Here is an 18,314-nt window from a genome sequence, read left to right as displayed (position 1 = left end):
CCTCCTCACCTGATGTCGCTTCAGTCCCTCGAGCCTCTCAGACTTTGGCCTCGGCGCTGGGTTGCTGCGGGGAGGTTTGCTCCGCGCAGCAGTGGCCGCCCATTGCGCTGGGGGCTGTGCAGGGTGGGCGCCAGCCTAAGGCCGCCGCGGCGGCGGACAGCCCGGAGGGCGCGAGCCCAGCCCTTTGCGCAGTAGTGTGCTCTTACACCAAGTTCAAGCTGAACTTCACCTGCGCTACAGTAGTCTGCATTTGTTATCTCGGACTCAGATGCAGGCAGGCTTTTACACTTAAGCGATCTTCCTTTGCATTCTTATTAAAAAATACATAACCAAGATAGATCGGCCTGTCTTGGTAACTTGGTGCTAGACTTTCATAGTTTTCTTAACCTTGTCAGTTTTAGGTCCTAGCTCTTATATGCCTTTGCAGATTTTTCTTAAGCTGTAGTGCATGTAGTTCTGGAAGTTGCAGAGTGCTCATCTAATAGCCGAGTGCACTCGGAGTGAGGTTTTTACCACTTCCTTTGTGCGAGTACCAGCATCAATAGGATCCCTCTATCATCTGCTGTAAATCATTAAGACAGAATAAAGCTATCATTACATGATTTTCTAGCAGGTTGCCAGGGCAGCCCATGGAAGGATTCAGTGAACACCTAAAGCTGTGTAAGGGAACAAAGTTGTTTTCCCAGTTTTCATTTGCATGTCAGTCTGAGAGGCATTCAGCTTCCCGTGAGTCCGTGGCTTCCATTTGGTTATCACAGTTGTGAGGAAGCGCAGACAGCACTGTGATGATAGGGCTGTGCATATGCGTAATGTGAATGCAGTCTGTGATACGACGAGGGGGGAAAAAATAAAAGGAAATTCAGATCACATAATTTAATGGTGGCTGTAACTAAGGAGCTCAGACAAAATTAGCTAAAACTAATCTAGTTAGAAAAATAGTGCATTTAAATATTTGTCATAAAACATATTGGGTAAAGTAACTGATTTATCTTTCTCGTCAGATTTCAGACGCACAATGCAGAAGAGGTTTCCATCAATTCTGGAAGGTAGGTTTGTAGCTGTTGGCTTCGGAAGGATGGCTGAAGCTTCTGTTGGGTCTTATGTACAAAACCGATTTTATTGTTGCTTAAAACTTGCCCAGGAGACATTGCAGAAGTGTTTACTGTTAGGTACGGGCGTGGCCGGAGTGTCAGCCTGCTGGATAGAATCCTCAGAACTGGAGGAGTGTACACCCAACCAAACTAGCCACATAGTGGCTCACCTTCAGCCAGGCCTCACAGCTGACAGGGCTTTTCCTATTTTTCAGTGTATTACAAATCCAATGAGTGGTCTGGAATTCATGGTATAAGGGAGAATGACCAAATGACATGGTTAAGCAGCAAGAACTAAAGTAAGAAAGATGTGTCATTAATTAAAAAATTTTTTTAGAATAATGTAAAAATGTCCACACTAAAATGTCCAGTTCATCTTTTTGATTTCTTGCCCTTGTACTTGTTTTTCAGCCCTCTGTGCCTGAACTGTTTCTTCTTTTTGATGATGCTTTTCACATCCCTATTGTGAAGCCACTTGTCACGCTCTATTTCCCACTGGATCTGTTTCACATCTGTAAGAGGAAAGGTGAGAAATTAAGAGAGCCAACGGATAACCTCTGACCATGATGTGAAATACTGATGCATCATGTAAAAGTTAAAACTCAGCTACTGTATTTATAAATGTTAATAAAGTGCAAGTTGCCAATTTTTTTTACACCAGAGAAAGTTTTGGTTTGTTCATTTGTCACAAAATGTGCCCCACCATCTCAGAATCTCAGGGTTTAAGACCGCTCTTGCCATTGCTTTGTATTTTACTGATGCTAGACATGCTTGTGTCAGGAGTACAGTGTTTGAGTGCCTATGTTAACATTTTTCAGGTGACACCAGCAAGACTTGTAAAAGCTCTACAAAGGCCCAATTATTCAATCGGTGCATATACACATCTAATTGATTAGAATTATTTCGGGAAACTACTTTTGCTTCACTGATACTGCAAGGAGATACTCTGGTAGGCAGGCGGAGACAGCCATGCCTTAGGCCTTCCCTTCACCAGAATCCAGGACACTCATTAGCAGAGCAAAATCCACAGGAACACCTGGCAACCAGCATGCCGCCTGTCCTTATTTACAGTGTGAAAGGGCAACATGGCAGCCTCTTCCTCTTTCCTGAAGCCTTGTTCACTCCGGCAGTCAGAGTTAGCATGGGCACTGGGCATCTCTCGTAACTGAAGAAAACTAAGTCACGTCTTACTGGCATGGAGCTGCTCTCCCTACTGTCTGGTTTCTGACCGCCTGTGTATTTCAGTTACAGAAGGTGCAGCTTTTTAAGTACAGAACCTGAAGAGAAAGAAGCAGAACAGCATTACACCTGCCTGCCATTTGTAGCGTGTACTTACTTGCGTTATCTCTGTTTGCCATGGCGTTCATTCCGATATTGTCAAACTTGGACCCAGCATTTTCATCCAGCAGATAGCCGAACTTTAAAGAGAGAAATTTTAGTATTTTGTTACAAAGAAACAAGTAAAATGCTTGATCGGTTTTTGCTAAGTGCTGATCAGACTTACCTCTTCTGCAGATGCCAGTATACTGGCATCTTTGAGTTTTCTCTTCTTTCCTCGGTTGGATCCTTAAAACAAAAGGTATTATTCTTACAAGACAGAATTTTAAGTTCACAAAGACACTCATGCAAAGTGTTACCATGTTTTAAATTTTTTTTATTTATTTAACAAGACCATCTAAAATAGCTCTGTTAGAAACCTTTATCCTCTACCTCCACTAGAAAAAAAAAGGGAAAATTTCCAGCCAAGAACTAAATAGCACAGAACTGCGCATCGTGTGTTACCAACAGATGCACACACTGCCAGTACAACTCCACCCTTCCTTCCAAAGTTCCTCCTCCGATTCCCAGTCCTTCAGCAGCAGATTGTCGCTTCAAATTAGGCCACACTGGTTGGAGGACAACCTCCTTTCCATTTATGGTTTATTCAAATCTGAACCCAGATTCAAAAGCGTAGATAACGCACTGTACTAAACCCCCCTGATTCCAAAGTTTTCCAGGCTCCATATTTGTATTAAGCCTCCTCAAATCGAAATCCTGGCAGCGTGTCCTTACCTTCAAATGATCCCACAAAATTCATATCTTCCTTTCTCTTGCCCTTTTTACTGATGGACTTCAATTGCTTGTCACTGCTTGGGTCTGACAGGGAAAAAAAAAAAATCAATCCCTCATTCTCACATATATGCACGTATTTAAAGCACAGCAGAGGCTAAAATTTCTTTTTAGGTGTATTTGTCATAATGGTCTGAGTCTTTACTTTTAAAAAAAGTTTAAAACACAGCGTGCACAATCAGTCTTGGATTTCTTCAACCCAGACAACTGAAAATTGGTCAGTGGTGTACCATTCTTTATGCTTTTTACTTGCAGCACCAAAAATGAATGAAATATCATACTAAGATACATGAAATATGAAGGCTAAAAGCAGGTGTTATGTAAACCTTGAATGTCTGCTTGGTAAGTTTGTTGAAATAATAATCTCATGAACGATTTAATGTGTTAACAGCTGCATGAATAGTTTAGCTCCTCTACCCTCAGTCATCTTTCTGTGACCTCAAGTTATTAGTTGAAATACTCCGTTAATCTGTGCTTTACCAGCCACATAAAGTGTATACTGTGTAAACTGCTTTTCAGCTGAAAAGATAATAAAACCATGCAGATGCAATGATCGGTTATTACAGTGGTAATAAGAATTTGGATGCTTAGCTGTATTAGAAGAGTAAGCTGTTACTTATGAGACAGCAATTTAAATAAAAGTTACCTCATGTAAAAAAAAAAAAAAGAACATTAACTAGGTCTAAAGAAATTACCAAGTACGAGATTTTTTTTATTTTTCTCTTTGAGATCTTTTAATATTTCTGCCTACTGTAGCCAGTGATTTGTGTATACAGCTACTTTTGTTACTGCCAGTGTTTTCGGAATGAAAGAAACCTGGCTTGTTTGCAAGTTTTTATACCCAGGTGCGTAATTCCCACTCCCCCCTAGAAGACTGTGCCAGGAAGTGTTTCTCTCCAGACTTTACTGTGCGGAGGAGGACGTGTTGTCACTTCTTTACTTAAAAGCCAAACCTCCCACCTAGGTAACTAAATCTGAATTTATATATGAAATTACATGTTAGATAACCTATTTTTAAAGCTTTTCCATCTCATTTCTTGACAATAAATGGTACTTTACCTAGGCCATTATCATCATCAGACACATCCATAAATACACCTCCCTCTTCATCCATATCCTCTCCAAAGTCTTCCTCCATACTTCCTAAGGAGACTTCCTCATCATCCAGATCACTGAATTCATCTTCACCATCAGAATCCTCCCAGTCAGCACCGGATTCCTCGCTTCTTTGGCCTTTCTTACCGCCTTTGGTTTTCTTTTTTATATTACTAAAAAAAACACGTAACAAGCTTAGCACTTCACCTGGCAGAACACTGTTTGCATCCAGAAAACATCTACCTACCAGCAAATACTATGTTAGAAAAGTTCAACATCATTGCAAAGTACTGTAAATGTAGGCTGAGACCTACGAAACGTATTATGCGCTCAGGTATGTCTTCAACATCAGCATATGGAACTGCTGATTATAATACTGCATTATACAAGTCAACCATTTTAAGAAGTTTTGTAGAGAACTGAAATTCACAGAAATATCAGCTTCGGCATTTTGTCTCCTACGAGCCTTTGCTCCTTTTCAGAAAGTCTTTTCTGTAAAACACGCAAACTACTGGTATCTCTAACAATTCTACTAAATGAAGAAATAAGACTTTTTTTTTTTTTTCTTAAGGAAACATGCTTCTTTATGTACTAGATGGTTACTTGTTTGTTGTCTCCACTTTGCTATTTGTTACCCACACGAGTCTGGAACACAAAAATATTCAGGTTTCACTAGAAGTTTAAGCTTTAATTCTCCTTTCAGGTCAAGAAAAAAGACTTTCTGTCCTGATTTGAAAGCTGTATTGCAGATACTTTAAGTAAAAAAGAGGCTACTTAATCATTCATGGTTGGACTTGATGATCTTAAAGGTCTTTTCCAACCCAAATGATTCTATGACTGTACGATTAATGAAACTGCTGACTTCCTGAGAACCGAGCTCTGTGATTCTGGATTCCACAAAGATTTTTTACTGCGTTAGGTCCAGTTACCAGTCCTTACAGCAGCAGTACCACTATGCCTCATTCTGCTCGCTTTTGTACTGGGTAATTCTCAAACAGAAACCTGAGACAACGAAAAACAAGGAAGATTTTACCTTGCTTACTGGGTCACTGCATTGTATAAATGAAATACTGCAGGTCTCACGCGTCAAGCCAGCAGACTGTGAGCACCACAGGGTCACGATGCTCCATTATGGGACATGCAGAAAAACAGCATTACCCAGCGTTCAGCTGCTACTGCCTTTTTTGCAAGACTCAGAGTCTTTCTGAAAAAGGTCTATCCAATTTTGCAGAGTAAAACTCTATATAGGTATTAAAACAAGAGATGAAAGAACCAATTTGAAGTCTTACCCAGCAAAATCAAGGTCATCCTGGCCAACATCAATGGCATTATCAGCAGCTTCGAATGTATCTAGGGGGAAAGAAATTATTTATGACTACACAACACAAGCAAACAAAGAAATATTAAGTCATTGCAAAATAAATTATTTTTAGGTATCATTTTCCTGAACAGTTTATATGATCTGCATCAGTAACAAGGGGCCCTGACACCAAAGGGTGCATACTCCTATAGAAAAATACTCCACAAAACAGTTACCTAAAGCTAACAGGACTTTTTCTGAAAAAAATATTTTTCTTTGAAAAATAATGGAAGTTTTCTTTTATCCAAAGAGTAATTTCTGGCCACAAGTCGATGATGTGGGAAGCACAGACACGAATGGACACACAATTGCCCAGTGATTCAAACTTAGTTGGCAGGTGGGATATCACAAGTCCCAAACACTTGCTCCAAGTCAGACAGAACAAAGACTCAATTAAGACACCCCGAGCAAGTGTCCTGCCAGCTTATCTGTATGTTAATTTTCCAGTTAGATGTATTCACTATAATTTTTGACAGAAAAGCAAGCAGACTAGAGGGTGAAAGCTCCTATCATTGGATTCACTTAGGAACAGACTGCTATATAAAATAGCAGGTAAAAACAAAATCTGAAAAATTCCAGCTGTTCAGTTTCAAAGAGTAAACGCTAACATTAGAGGGTCCTTAATTTAAGCTTCTGAGTTTATGAAGCAAATCCTCAGGGACAGTCAACTTTAATTACAGATACTTAACAATTAAACGACAAACACAATTAGTAACAGACTCTTGTCATAACTAAGACCATACTAATTGCGTCACTAAGGAAGAATCCTGCTATGGGAGTTCAGAATTCCCTAAAAATATTGTACACAACAGTTATGGACACCTAACTGGATTTTTTTTTATTTTTCCAAATACCTGTATTACTGTATAAGCAAAATACGAAATCATTAAATAATTGACATTTATGGTACACTAACATATTTAGATTCTGGAACAAATCATACATTAATTCCAAAGCAAACAAAGTACATGCTACAAGAAGAGCTAAGACTACCGCAGAAGTTTACCAAGGACCTAACTGAACAAATGTCCTCATCAAAGGTGTTAGGAACAATGAGAGAAACTGTAAGGAAGACTGAAAAAGGCCAAGCAGTAAAGAAAGAATAGAAGCAAACGTTACACACTGTTAGAAAAAGTTATTTAACTCTCAGACTACATTAGGAAAAGAACAAAACGGCATGAACTGCCACTCATGAGCTTATGTTCAAAACCAGACAATTTCCAACCATTCAAACAAGCTGAACGCTACTGGAGCGGTGAGAGCAAGACCTCTTTTACGAGACGGCCATCCAGTTGTCTTATGCGATGGATAGTATGAACTGCTGGCTGGAGCAGCATAGAATGGGAATTGGAGAGCCAGTTTTATTCCACTCCCATATTCTTGTATCTGGCTCTTTTATAAACTATAAAAAGGATAAATTAATAAATTGCAAAAGCAGGAAATATTGGGATAGTTACGGCAAGGAAAAACACAACCTTACCCAATGCTCTTTCAAATTCATCATCATCCACATCTTCCACACTTTCTTCGTCATCCTGACGCTTTTGTTTCTCTCTCCTCTTATCGAACTTCGCATAAAATCTGAAATAACATATTGCTCTCAGACACAAAGTTATACGTGATGACCCTTATGACAAGTTTTCAAAAAAACCCAACCCGCAGATTGTTTCACATGTATTTTGCCAGTTGAAAATTGTAAGTAATGGTTTCAAACACATCCCAAGTCAGAGATTTGTATTTTCTTTGTTTTTCAAAGACTAAGCAACTACTGCAAGATTTAAAACATAGGAATTTCACAGCTGAAGGTGCCATAAATTATTTTGAACACAGTGAATTTATAGAAGGGCACAAGAAATATGTGAAAATCTGCCTGATACTGATAAGGAAGAAACATTCAAGTTCAACTTGAATCTAACTGGGGGGCAGAAGATAAATTCACCCATGAAGTTCTGTTAAATTTTCCGCTGTAGCCCTCTTCTTTTGTGTGCTTTGTTTTACCTTCTGTCAGCTATTTTGAACCATTTTCTCTCCTTCATTTCATATTCAAGAACCACCAAACACAGAAGGCAAAACTGATCATACACAAGAGCAAAACAGTGGAGCACTCCATATGGAAGACTTTAAATGTGTAATCTCAGTATTGTTACACTGAAAATGACTGAAACTGTTAACTTTTCACACAGGGCATTTTTTAAAGGTTCTTTTCTTTAATCTCAGAATTAATACCACCATTTTATTAATTAACCAGTATTATAATATCAATATTATAATATTAAGTAATTAAAATTAATAAGTTCCATTAAGCTGATATTTCAAAAAACTTTAAAAGCTCCTACAGCAATGAATACATTAAACTAAAAAAAACCAAAGTGAATTAAACAAAATAATGGAACACTGATCTCCTAAGGAGACACAGGTAACAAGTATTTTGATTTAATAAGAACGAATCTTTGCAAACATGTACCACTTCAATTTTAGTATTACAGCTGCATTTTTATATAATAATCTGAGAGGAAAGCCAACTAAACAGAAAGAACTATGAATAATAAAAAAAGAAATACACAGAAAACAAACTCCTCTGACATTCTGGCATTGTTCCATTCTAATAAGCATTGATGCTACCAACATAAGCAAGGTATATTCCATTTTTTTTAAATATACTTCTAATGCATGAGAATTACAACCCATGAGACATTCATCATTACCCATTATTTAAAGCCTCTTTATTATAATGTCAACTTATTTGATTGTAGACTACAAGCACTGACTGCATTTGTTCATAAGTGATACTCTTTCTTAAGCACTTTAGAAAAATGTTGAAATTACGTTCTAAGGAAAGTAATATCATCACAAGTCACTCAAATTAATTAAATTTTGCAAACACTTGGAATACCAGACAATACTTACGAAATGTAATGGGTTTTGATGGCATTGCATTAAAAAACAACACTTTAAATGAACATTCACAAGTATTTCATTACCTGTGAAAAAACACTTCATCCACTGGGATTTTGCTTTCATCTTTGGTACGGAATTCCTTACTGTTGACTGCAAAAAGAAAAAAAGAACTGATTTACCTTAAGCTGAAGTGACTGTTATTCTTTTAAAAGCTTACACTGCATGCACGGACAGAAGCACGCAGATAGCCAGTGTCATCCGTTCAATAAAGTGGAGCTCATCTCGCAACTTCTTCAAACCAGCAGTTCTCAGCACCTATACTGATACTTCCATGTGAGCAGGCCCCATGGAAAAACTCCAGAGGCACAGCCCTAACCAGGTTCTAATCTATGTATCAGCAAGGGAGGTTTTGCAATCACCTACAACAGGAATGCACATTTGAAAAAAAAATAAAAGTAGGAAGCATAAGTTTGCTGTCATGCACCAAAATACTGCAACTGCTCCTGCCCAGCGCTCCTGGCAGTTGGAGAAACGCTCGTCAGCAGCAGCAAGGCAGGACTATACACCAGTTAAGCATGCTGAAGAAGGGATCGAGCCTCACCCTGCCTCCATTTCTGAGGAACTCAGGCAAAATATGACACTCCACAACAGCAGATCGACTAGGGTATTGATCGGATTCCCTGTGGAGAAGGTTTTTACCCTCCTACATTCCCCTTCTGTCCTCCACCTCAGAAGTGAACTAAAGGAGAAAGAGCTACTGATTATGATAGTGGGCACAGACTATAATATTTTCTAAGTGACAAGCCTCTAAGTTTCTGAACCCAGACCAGCATACTCGCAGAAGGACTCTTCAAATGAATAGCAGATGGTACCACAGGCTTTGCAGTCTCAGTGCTCTAAGCCCCAGCAGAGCCCAGCTACATGCAACAAGTGCAGATGTTTGTATCTGTATTAATACATCCGTATTTTTTATATTGGATGCTTCATTTGTAGAACGCTTAACTTCCTCAATTCCACTGCTAAATGCTCAGTCTGCTCCTTCAACTCAGAGTAAACTAAAGAATGTGATAAACTATACCTTCAAACGTATTCTAGGTAAAAATTCCTACTTTGAGCTTTAATAACCATGAAACCATGCATCAGTGAAGGTACATCAGCTTATCTGTACAACTAAAACCTCTGTGCAACACAACAGACCCAAAGTTAGAGGAAAGCACATCCCTTAGGAATGCTACAGAGATTCTACCACAGAAGATGGCACTGCTTCTGTCCTCCAGCAGCATGTTTTACTGATGGTTTACCCGGATTTTTAGCTTCTTACCACCAAATCCTGCCCTTAATCACTGCTGGAAACAGTGGGACTAGGCAAAAAGCAATCTCTTTCTGGAGGCAGGAACGTTCAGCAAAGTAACTGCGCCAAAGATACATTACACTAATCCTAAGAGCTGCAGCTGTGGCACTGTGTGGAGTAATCCGTATTATTTAATGAAAGAGCCTAATGTGATTCACATCATTATATAAATCAATTTTCTGAGATTTTATTTCATTTTTCAATCATGATAAGCAGAATAAAAGTGGTTACATAACTTGGAAACAAATAAAAACATGAACTACACAGTACTACCATATTAACTACTGCTAGATCAGCATACGTTTTTAAAGATTTCTATATAAATATCAGGTATTTTTAAGAACTTTAAAAAACATTACTTGTAAAACTAGGATGCCAGACATAGGAATGGCATGTTTGTGAGCAGAAAATATAGTTAATATTTTAAAAGTTCAGGTCCCTCTGAGGTTAGTACCCCAACAGATTGCTCTTCTAACTAGAAATATCATCAGCTGGAATAAATTCTAAGGCTTTTTTAAGCCTTTTTTCCCCCTAAGTGGTCACATTGCTATCTACAAGCAAATTTGTAATGATGTCGTAAACTTTTTACACTAGACTGCAAATCTACTCTTTACCCAGGGGGTGTATTTGCTTTTACAGGGATGCAGGAGAAAGACAACTCAGCATAAGAAAAGGTATAGGAAGCTTATGCAGGTCATAGCAAAAATAGCACAGAAAACAAGGCATGCCATTTTCATTAGCTCTGTCCTTTGCTGTTATACATTTCTTAATAGGACGGCGAGACAGAAGGTATGACCTTCATCATGCATCAGAAAAAGGAATTACTACAGTAGAAAGTAACGGACAGTTGGGGGGGAAAAACCGAGAGAAAAGAAAGGCCTTAAAAAAAATCTGGTGTGTAGCCAAGTGCTACAGCAGAAGACAAAAGTGTTTTCCTACTCAGGAGGCTATCAGTTTGGGTAACTGACTTCCTCTATGTCATTCGTTCTTAAAATGATTCAATGGACCCAAAGTTTCAGCTGTGGAGATTCCATGCACCCTTACAAGAAGATTAGACCTGATCCCGAACATCAGGCACCACCACTGCACTCCTGATGGACAGGACTTTCTTTTCATTCTAACAAAAATAGCATTGACAGCACAGATGACACAGGTCTACAAGAATCAGCAGCCATCATAATCTTAACTGAAAAGGGTCTCACTTACCTGCAAGATTCTGCATATCTTTCATAAACTGCTTCTTCTTTGGCTGCATTACCACACTGCTGGTGTTTTCTGTAGCAGAACATAAATCAGAAACAAATTACTTTATTACTATTGATATAAAACTGTGAGGAGTGGCTGATACACCTGATATAAAACTGTGAGGAGTGGCTGATACACCAGAGAGTTTTGCTGCCAACCATAAGGACCTCAAGAGGCTGGAGAAATGGGCTGACAGGAACCTCATGCAGTTCAACAATGGGAAGTGCAAAGTCCTGCACCTAGGGAGGGACAACCCCATGCACCAGTAAATGCTGGGGGCTGCCCAGCTGGAAAGCAGATTGGCAGAAAAGCCCCTGGACGTCCTGGTGGACACCAGGTTGACCATGAGCCAGCAATGTGCCCCTGCAGCAAAAAAGGTTGACAATACCCTAGGCTGCGTTAGGTGGAGTGCTGCCAGCAGGCAGAGCAAAATGATCCTTCCCCTCTGCTCAGCACTTGTGAGACCGCACCTGGAGTGCTGTGCCCAGGTCTGGGCTCCCCAGTACAAGGCAGACATGGACATACTGGAGACAGTCCATCGAAGGGTCACTAAGATGATGAAGGGACTGGAGCATCTCTCCTCTGAGGAAAGGTTGAGAGCTATGATTGCTCAGCCTGGAGGAGGCTCAGAGGGATCTCATCAACGTCTATAAATATCTGAAGGGAGGGCATAAAGAAGACGGAGCTAGGCACTTTCCAGTGGTGCCCATGACAGGACAAGAGGAGATGAGCACACACTGAAACACGGGAGGCTCCGTCTGAACATCAGGAAACACTTTTTCACTGTGAGAACAACTGTACGCTGGCACAGGTTGCCCAGAGAGGCTGTGGAGTCTCCATTCTTGGAGACATTCAAAAGCCACCTGGACAGCCCGCTCTAGGTGGCCCCGGTTGAGCAGATGACCTCCAGAGTTCCCTTCCAACCTCAACTATTCCGTAGTCCTTACAGTTCCCTACTACTTTGCTTATTCCTGCTAGGTTAGCAATTTCTGCACTGCGGATGGGAGCGGCTCCGCTGGTTCTGAGTTGCAGACATCTCTCCTGCAGCCCTGAAGACTGATCCCACTCCTCTGTTGCACCACACGCACCCCGAATACTGAACAAGCACAAAGGGTTACTCGGCAATCTGAGAGAAAAAGAGTTTGGTCACCATCGATAATCAAGATCATACGCTGATATGTACAGAGAAGGTTGTACCTTTGCCTTTACTGAGTTTGGGATTTCTGTACACAAAGCGATCCAGGAATCTCATTAATGTGAAATCTTGCAAAGGGTCACCAGAGTACTGAATGTGATTTCCCTGAAAGAAGAAAAAAGCCAAAAATCATTAAGGTCTTCATTTTAGAAAGACAGCAACTAAACACAGAGGACTCAAACAGTCCAATAACAACATTAAACCACACCTTAAAAAGACAAAAACTTGGGGATACTTCATCACTTAAGTATCTGTTAACACACTCCTGTACAGATTCTTATTTTTTTCAACACTTTCCTAACTAAAAAACACCTCCTTCACTTCGTTTCTGTGACGAACTGCCTCGCAATGTACTGTGCTAATAGCAGTTAATACCCAGCACTATCTGCATACCATACATGCAAATGAAAATAATTATTTCATACATACATTTGTGTAGGTTTGAGTATTTTTGGCACAATAGTATTAAAAAAGAATACTGGCAGGGTTGCCCACATAAAAAAGCCAAGTTAAATAAACAGACAGACCAAAACTCCACAAATGCTAAAACAGAATTGTGTAATACCCATATTTCTACCAAGTTAATTGCTTCTGTGAGCAGTCTCCTTTAGATAGAACATTTTAATTCCATGAAAAGCTTTGCATCTGAGTGTATGTTACAGTGCTGCAGAGCTGCTAGTTACCTGCAGAGTGCAAGGAGGCTTTCTAATGTATTTTTTCAAATGGCTAAAGACAGCTAACATAAAAATCAAACTTCAAAGCTACAGACTAGTAAAAGCACTTACTTCTAGAATTGTTTTTGCGAACAGGGCCACAGATGGATGAAAATGTTCAGAAAGCTGAAAAACACGAATCATTCATTTATTTCTACTTTATAAATAAATGCAATCATTACACATGTTGACGTGCCAGACACTTGACAACACCACTGCATCATAAGACCACCCTGTAGCTCACCGAATAACATGCAGATGCATGTAGTAGTGCAAGGCTAATGTGCTCTGCCCTTGAACAGGTGAAGACTTTCAAGTTCTAATCTTTTGTTTGCATTAACTAAATACATTCTTACTTACAATTTTATTTAATTCAACACTAAAAAGCTTTAGTGATACAAAGCTAAGATGCAAAAATCAAAAAATATTATTATTGTCCAAATCGCCACTTAAAAATTCCTATTTCCTACTCCGGAATAAGCTGAACAATGTGTCGTTTAACCTTTCTGCTATGTTACCCAAGTAGCTATTCCAAGAATAACCAAGCTGATTTTCTTCACTCAATACAAGGGCCACGATAAGACACAGGGTAATCAGCAGCACAAGAATGCCTTACCTTCTTCAGTTCCCAAAGGCTTGTACTTTCAGCACCACAGTACAAAGGACTGCGGTGCATGGGATCATACGAAGCTCCACTCTTCCTGCCTGAGGGGAAGAGGAGATGAAAACAACATAAACTTCCTCAACCAACTTTATGAGAGTATTACTTCCATTTCACCACGTCAGTAATGCTGCCCATCATTCTTGGCTGGACAAGCCACAGATTCACTCAGTAGCAAGGAAGGGTTATATTCAGCTGCCCTGCCCCAGTGTATGATCAGACGCACAGGTGAGTCCCTACGTGTTTCCACGGAAGCTCCTGAAAAGCCCTGCTCTGTTCCAAAACGTCCTCAGGAAAGAGTGATACTAGAAGCAGGTTCAAAGCTAGATGAATTGTTCTAGCAAGCTTCACAAGCAAATGAGCAGTTACACACCCTAACCTTGGCTGCATTGCTCTGAATATAGAAGCAAAAAAATCTGAGCCTGTTCATTGCTTAGGCACAAATGCAATAAACTGCATAAAGCGAAATATGCTATCAGATTCACAGTGTCTCTTCATCACTGCTGAGCTAACAGATAAACAAAAATTATTCTGACTGATTGCTCTGAATCAAACTTCAATCTGAAAAAGTAAAATAATATTTTAATCACTTAATTTTACAACAAGTCTTGATCAACACGTCACTGTTACGGAATGTCAGAAGTTAAATGAATTATGTTTTCTTACTCATTTACCTCCCATATTCAGATGATGCACCCAAGAGGCTGCTGAATTTGAATTGTTTGTTTTAGCAGAATTTTCTGCTGTTCTCCTTTCTTCATCTTCTACTTTGTCTGCATCCACAAACTTTTCCTCGCTCTCTTCAGCCTCTTCTTGATCCTTAAAGCACTCTTCATCATCTGACTCCTAAACAACAAAAAATGTTAGCGAACAGCTTTTCCTTTCCAGTTTTATTCTGATTTATTAGAAAAATGCACATATAGTTCTTAAGAAGCTACTTACAAAAATCTAAACAAGTGATGGCCAATGTTTAAGCAACACAGATTTTTGGCCTTGATACAGGACTTAAAATTGAACTTTACAGCTTACATTACACAAGTGTAATGATCCCTCCCCGCCTGAAGAAAGAAGAAAAAAAAAAAAGCCAGTCCTGCCTAGCTGTACTTCAGAGACTGCAGACAGAAGAAACAAACAGGCTGTGTTTTGACAAACCTTTTGGGCAAAGAATGTTTACCTGCTTACTTATACAGCATTTAGCGAAACAATCCTCTCCCCACGAATGAAGTCCATAAGACCTGTTAGAATGCTTGAAACACCCTCACGTATGCAGATTTTTAATACAGCTATAATTGTTCAAGTGCTTTCTCCCGTAACATTAGCAAAGCCTCAGGTTGCTAATAAACAGGTTAGAGAAACGTGCTTATGAAACTAGCTCTTACTGAGACTACAATGAGATAAAGAAATCAACTTATACCACATGATCCTGTAACTGGACCCTTAACTCTGGTTTTACTTTCAGAAGCTCAGACAGAAGGTAGAGGGTTCCACAAATGAAGGATGGCATTTGTCCACAAGTGACTTGAAGTAACCTCTTCACAAAGGCCTTCACGCGCCGTAACACTACATCTGCCTTCAGAGATTTATAGACAAGATTAAGAAACATGGATGGTTTTGACCAGGTTGCTAACGCAGGATCTAGAAGCTTCCTGTAGAACACACGGGAGAAAATATTGCCGATTGTTATAATGCATGTAGGATAATAATTATTACTAACAACAATCATCTACATTTTTCAGAGTGCCATCTAAAAGACCAGTGACAGCTTGTTATCCAATACTCAAAACCATTGAGACCAACCCTGAACAGTCAACAGGCCTGTAATATTTCTAGATATATGAGACACTGAAGATTAAAAAAACAAGTATCAGTAAACAAAAAAAACGGTAAGACAATATAAAGAAACTGAGTGGAACTGCAAACTGTTATTTCAAAACCAGTCTCAAAATTTGAGAAGTAAGAAACTAATCTGATTTATTCAGATGTTCAAAAAAATAGAAAGAAAATAGTTAGCAATTAGCATGCTTCACAATCAGACCTGACATACATGCTGGCAAGTTCATTTTCCACTCCAGGTTTTTTTTCCAGACTGCCAGGCATGGCAAGGCCCCTAAATACATTGCACGTTCTGGGGGAACTTGAGCTCCCTTTTTAAAAATCAGCAGCTTCCCTTTGGTGTAGTAAACAGAAGCCTGTAAGTATCCTACAAACAGTTTAAACAACCAGCTCGGATGAAAACAGAGAAACTCTTATAAGATAAGGCTTTCCAACCACACAAATTAAATCATCTGAAGAACTTGTTAACACAGTATTTGCCTGCCCCCCATACAAAGAAAAAGGAAACCAGATTTTAGGCTATTACATGACTAAACCGTTGTACCTGTAAAAGTGATCTCAGAAGTAGTTATCTATTAGTTTCAAATAATATCTGGAATTAAAACATGCCACCAGAAAACAGTACAAAGGATGAAATGCATATGTTGTGTTCTCAGGACCTATCACTACTGTTTGTTTTATCCCCATGTTAAGTAAAAGAAATGACACGCTTTTTCTTCTAGCTCATACAAAACATCAGAAATTTGTAGCCAATGAGACGCAAAACTCGCAAGATCTTAAAAGCAAAATGTTTCCACAACTTTAAACTAATGGTGACTCCCTCATAAAACAAAAGTAACATAAAAAAAAACGCAAACCTGTCACTTACTTGTACAGCGCGGCGTAGTACCTGTCTGATACAGTCTGCTGAGAGTCCATCACTTGAAACAGTAACATCAGGGCCTGGACGCTGGTGCCAAAGTTCACAAGATGCAGAACTTTGAACAACGTGTCCATTTGTTCTTTCACTTTCTCATCACCAGTCTCAGCGTAAGGATAAGCTCTGTTTACCCCACAAAGCAGAGCACTGAGCATTTTGGATTCAATGTCTTTTTTCTTAATGCAGTTCCGAAAAAAGCAAAAGTACAAAGTTATCAGCTTGTTAGCCAACGCGCTTTCTTCGTGACTGAGGACAATCTGATTCAGGAAGCAAATGGCATAATACTGAGTTTTCACATTCATGTTTGACCGGTACAAAAGCCTCTCCACCTCACTGCACACTACTCCCTTCATATTCGGGTGCTTGTGAAGTAACGTCTCCAAAAGATAAGAGGCCTTGGTGGCGACTTTGTTCTGAGGGTCTCCCAGTTTATTCACCAGCTGAACAAGCAGAACTTTCTCCTGCTCAGGCTTGTTACAGAGAAGCTCGTGGGCAACTGCCAGCGCTCGGGACTTCGCTGCCGTCAGAGAGTCATGACTCAGTGCTTCTAACGTCTGCACAAACTCGGCCACCTGCAGCTTCAGGTGATGCTCAAAGTACCACAGTATCAGCCGTCTGTCTCTTGAATCCCTGTTGCCACTCGACATCTTCTCTATGTTGTCAAACGGTCGCTGCGAGAAAGACCACAATTTCCGATTGTCTGGTAAGAGATCTGAAATGAGAAGCTCCTTGAAAGTGTCCAAAGCCATGAGGCTCTGATGCCTGCTGCCCTTTTTCTTTATAAGGTTTACCAAGTTCTCAACGAACTGGAGACTGTGGACAGCACTGTCCTGAATGAGCAGGGTCATGGCTGCCATCCTGTCAGCCAAGGTCCCCGACGACACGACGGTTTTCATCCACGCCGAAGAGGCCCCCTTCTGATAATCTGTCTTGTTCTTGTACAGGTCCGTCTCGTGTTCGTACAGCTTCTGGGCCAAGGCCTTGTACTTGGAGAGCAGCGCCTGACTTTGCGGCTCTGCAGAGAACTCGTTGGTGTACTCCAGGTCATACCATTTGCCCCCCGGTTTGACCAGTATCACTTGCCTGGCGTGAAATTCAAAATCTTCTTGCGGCCTCTCCTTCTTCGCCGGAAGGTGCCGGTCCCGCTCAGCGCCAGCTCGCTGCTCCGCGCCGTCTTTCGCGCCGCTTGCCTTTCCCTTGGCTTTTTTCCCTCCCCTCGCTTCAGCCGCAGGAGGGTTCGCTCCTTTCCCGCTTTTCTCTTTCTTCGGGGGCTTCTCCTCCCCCCCGCCACCGCCGCCCGCCTCCTCGCCCTCCGCCCCCAGGCAGAGCTCCGCGTACCGCTCGAGCCCCAGCGAGCCGACGAAGGCCTCCAGCTCCCCCTCCGTCAGGTCGTCGATGGCGTCCCTCTTGCCGCCATCCACCACCTCCGCCGTCTCGTCCACCCCGCACAGCATCGCGTAGTCTTGCTGAGGGGGGGAAGCGCGCGCCCGTCACCCGCGGGCCCGGCGCCGGGCCGCGCGCCCCCACGGGCGCCTCGCGACCCACGAGGGCCGGGCCCGTCCCGGGGGGGGGGGGGGGAGGGCCTGGCCGCCACGTGCTCCCGCCCACCCCCCCCCCTTACCTTGGTGCCGCCGAGGCGCAGCACCTCCTCCAGCGTGAAGCCTTCGCCATCGTCACCATCTTCTTCATCTTCTTCATCGTCATCCTCCTCCTCCTCGCCGCCCACCGTCTCCGGGTCCCTCACGCCGCGGCTCCCCACCGCCGCCATCGCCGCCCGCCGGAAGCTCCTGCGCGCACGCGTGGCGGGCGCTTCCTGCCCCGCGGGACGGCGGGAGCGTCCCCGG

At 41.3% G+C, this 18,314-nt stretch overlaps 1 protein-coding gene and 1 long non-coding RNA gene across 2 annotated transcripts; one reads left to right on the top strand and one right to left on the bottom strand.

Annotated features, from left to right (window-relative positions):
• Positions 1 to 858: 858 nt before the first annotated feature.
• CEBPZ (CCAAT enhancer binding protein zeta) lies at positions 859 to 18,276 on the bottom strand. The gene is made up of 16 exons (XM_075412676.1): positions 18,092 to 18,276; positions 16,420 to 17,936; positions 15,133 to 15,364; positions 14,393 to 14,564; positions 13,674 to 13,762; positions 13,130 to 13,183; positions 12,347 to 12,449; positions 11,111 to 11,179; positions 8,637 to 8,703; positions 7,136 to 7,236; positions 5,585 to 5,645; positions 4,260 to 4,468; positions 3,144 to 3,227; positions 2,596 to 2,657; positions 2,428 to 2,509; positions 859 to 1,603 (listed from the first exon to the last, which is right to left on the bottom strand). The coding sequence occupies exons 1-16, from the start codon at positions 18,236 to 18,238 to the stop codon at positions 1,464 to 1,466; spliced, it is 3,189 nt and encodes a 1,062-aa protein (XP_075268791.1). The 5' UTR covers positions 18,239 to 18,276; the 3' UTR covers positions 859 to 1,463.
• On the top strand, positions 1,004 to 1,746 carry LOC142360450 (uncharacterized). The gene is made up of 2 exons (XR_012763044.1): positions 1,004 to 1,046; positions 1,503 to 1,746. It is a non-coding gene; the product is annotated as an uncharacterized LOC142360450 (long non-coding RNA).
• Positions 18,277 to 18,314: the final 38 nt, after the last annotated feature.

The sequence above is a fragment of the Opisthocomus hoazin genome, chromosome 2, assembly GCF_030867145.1.
Source record: "Opisthocomus hoazin isolate bOpiHoa1 chromosome 2, bOpiHoa1.hap1, whole genome shotgun sequence".
Taxonomy (NCBI): Eukaryota; Metazoa; Chordata; class Aves; order Opisthocomiformes; family Opisthocomidae; genus Opisthocomus; species Opisthocomus hoazin.
The sequence above is the reverse complement of the archived record's forward strand: the minus strand, read 5'-3'. Positions and strand labels throughout refer to the sequence as shown.

What these genes read in the sequence shown, in the direction of transcription:
- CEBPZ (XM_075412676.1), bottom strand. Translation starts at nt 18,238, where the DNA reads ATGGCGGCGGTGGGGAGCCGCGGCGTGAGGGACCCGGAGACGGTGGGC. An exon ending in TGAATTTGAAAGAGCATTGG is followed by an intron (nt 5,646 to 7,135) that starts GTAAGGTTGTGT and finishes CTTTCCCCCTAG; the next exon opens with ATACATTCGAAGCTGCTGAT. An exon ending in GGCAAACAGAGATAACGCAA is followed by an intron (nt 1,604 to 2,427) that starts GTAAGTACACGC and finishes TTCCTCTTACAG; the next exon opens with ATGTGAAACAGATCCAGTGG.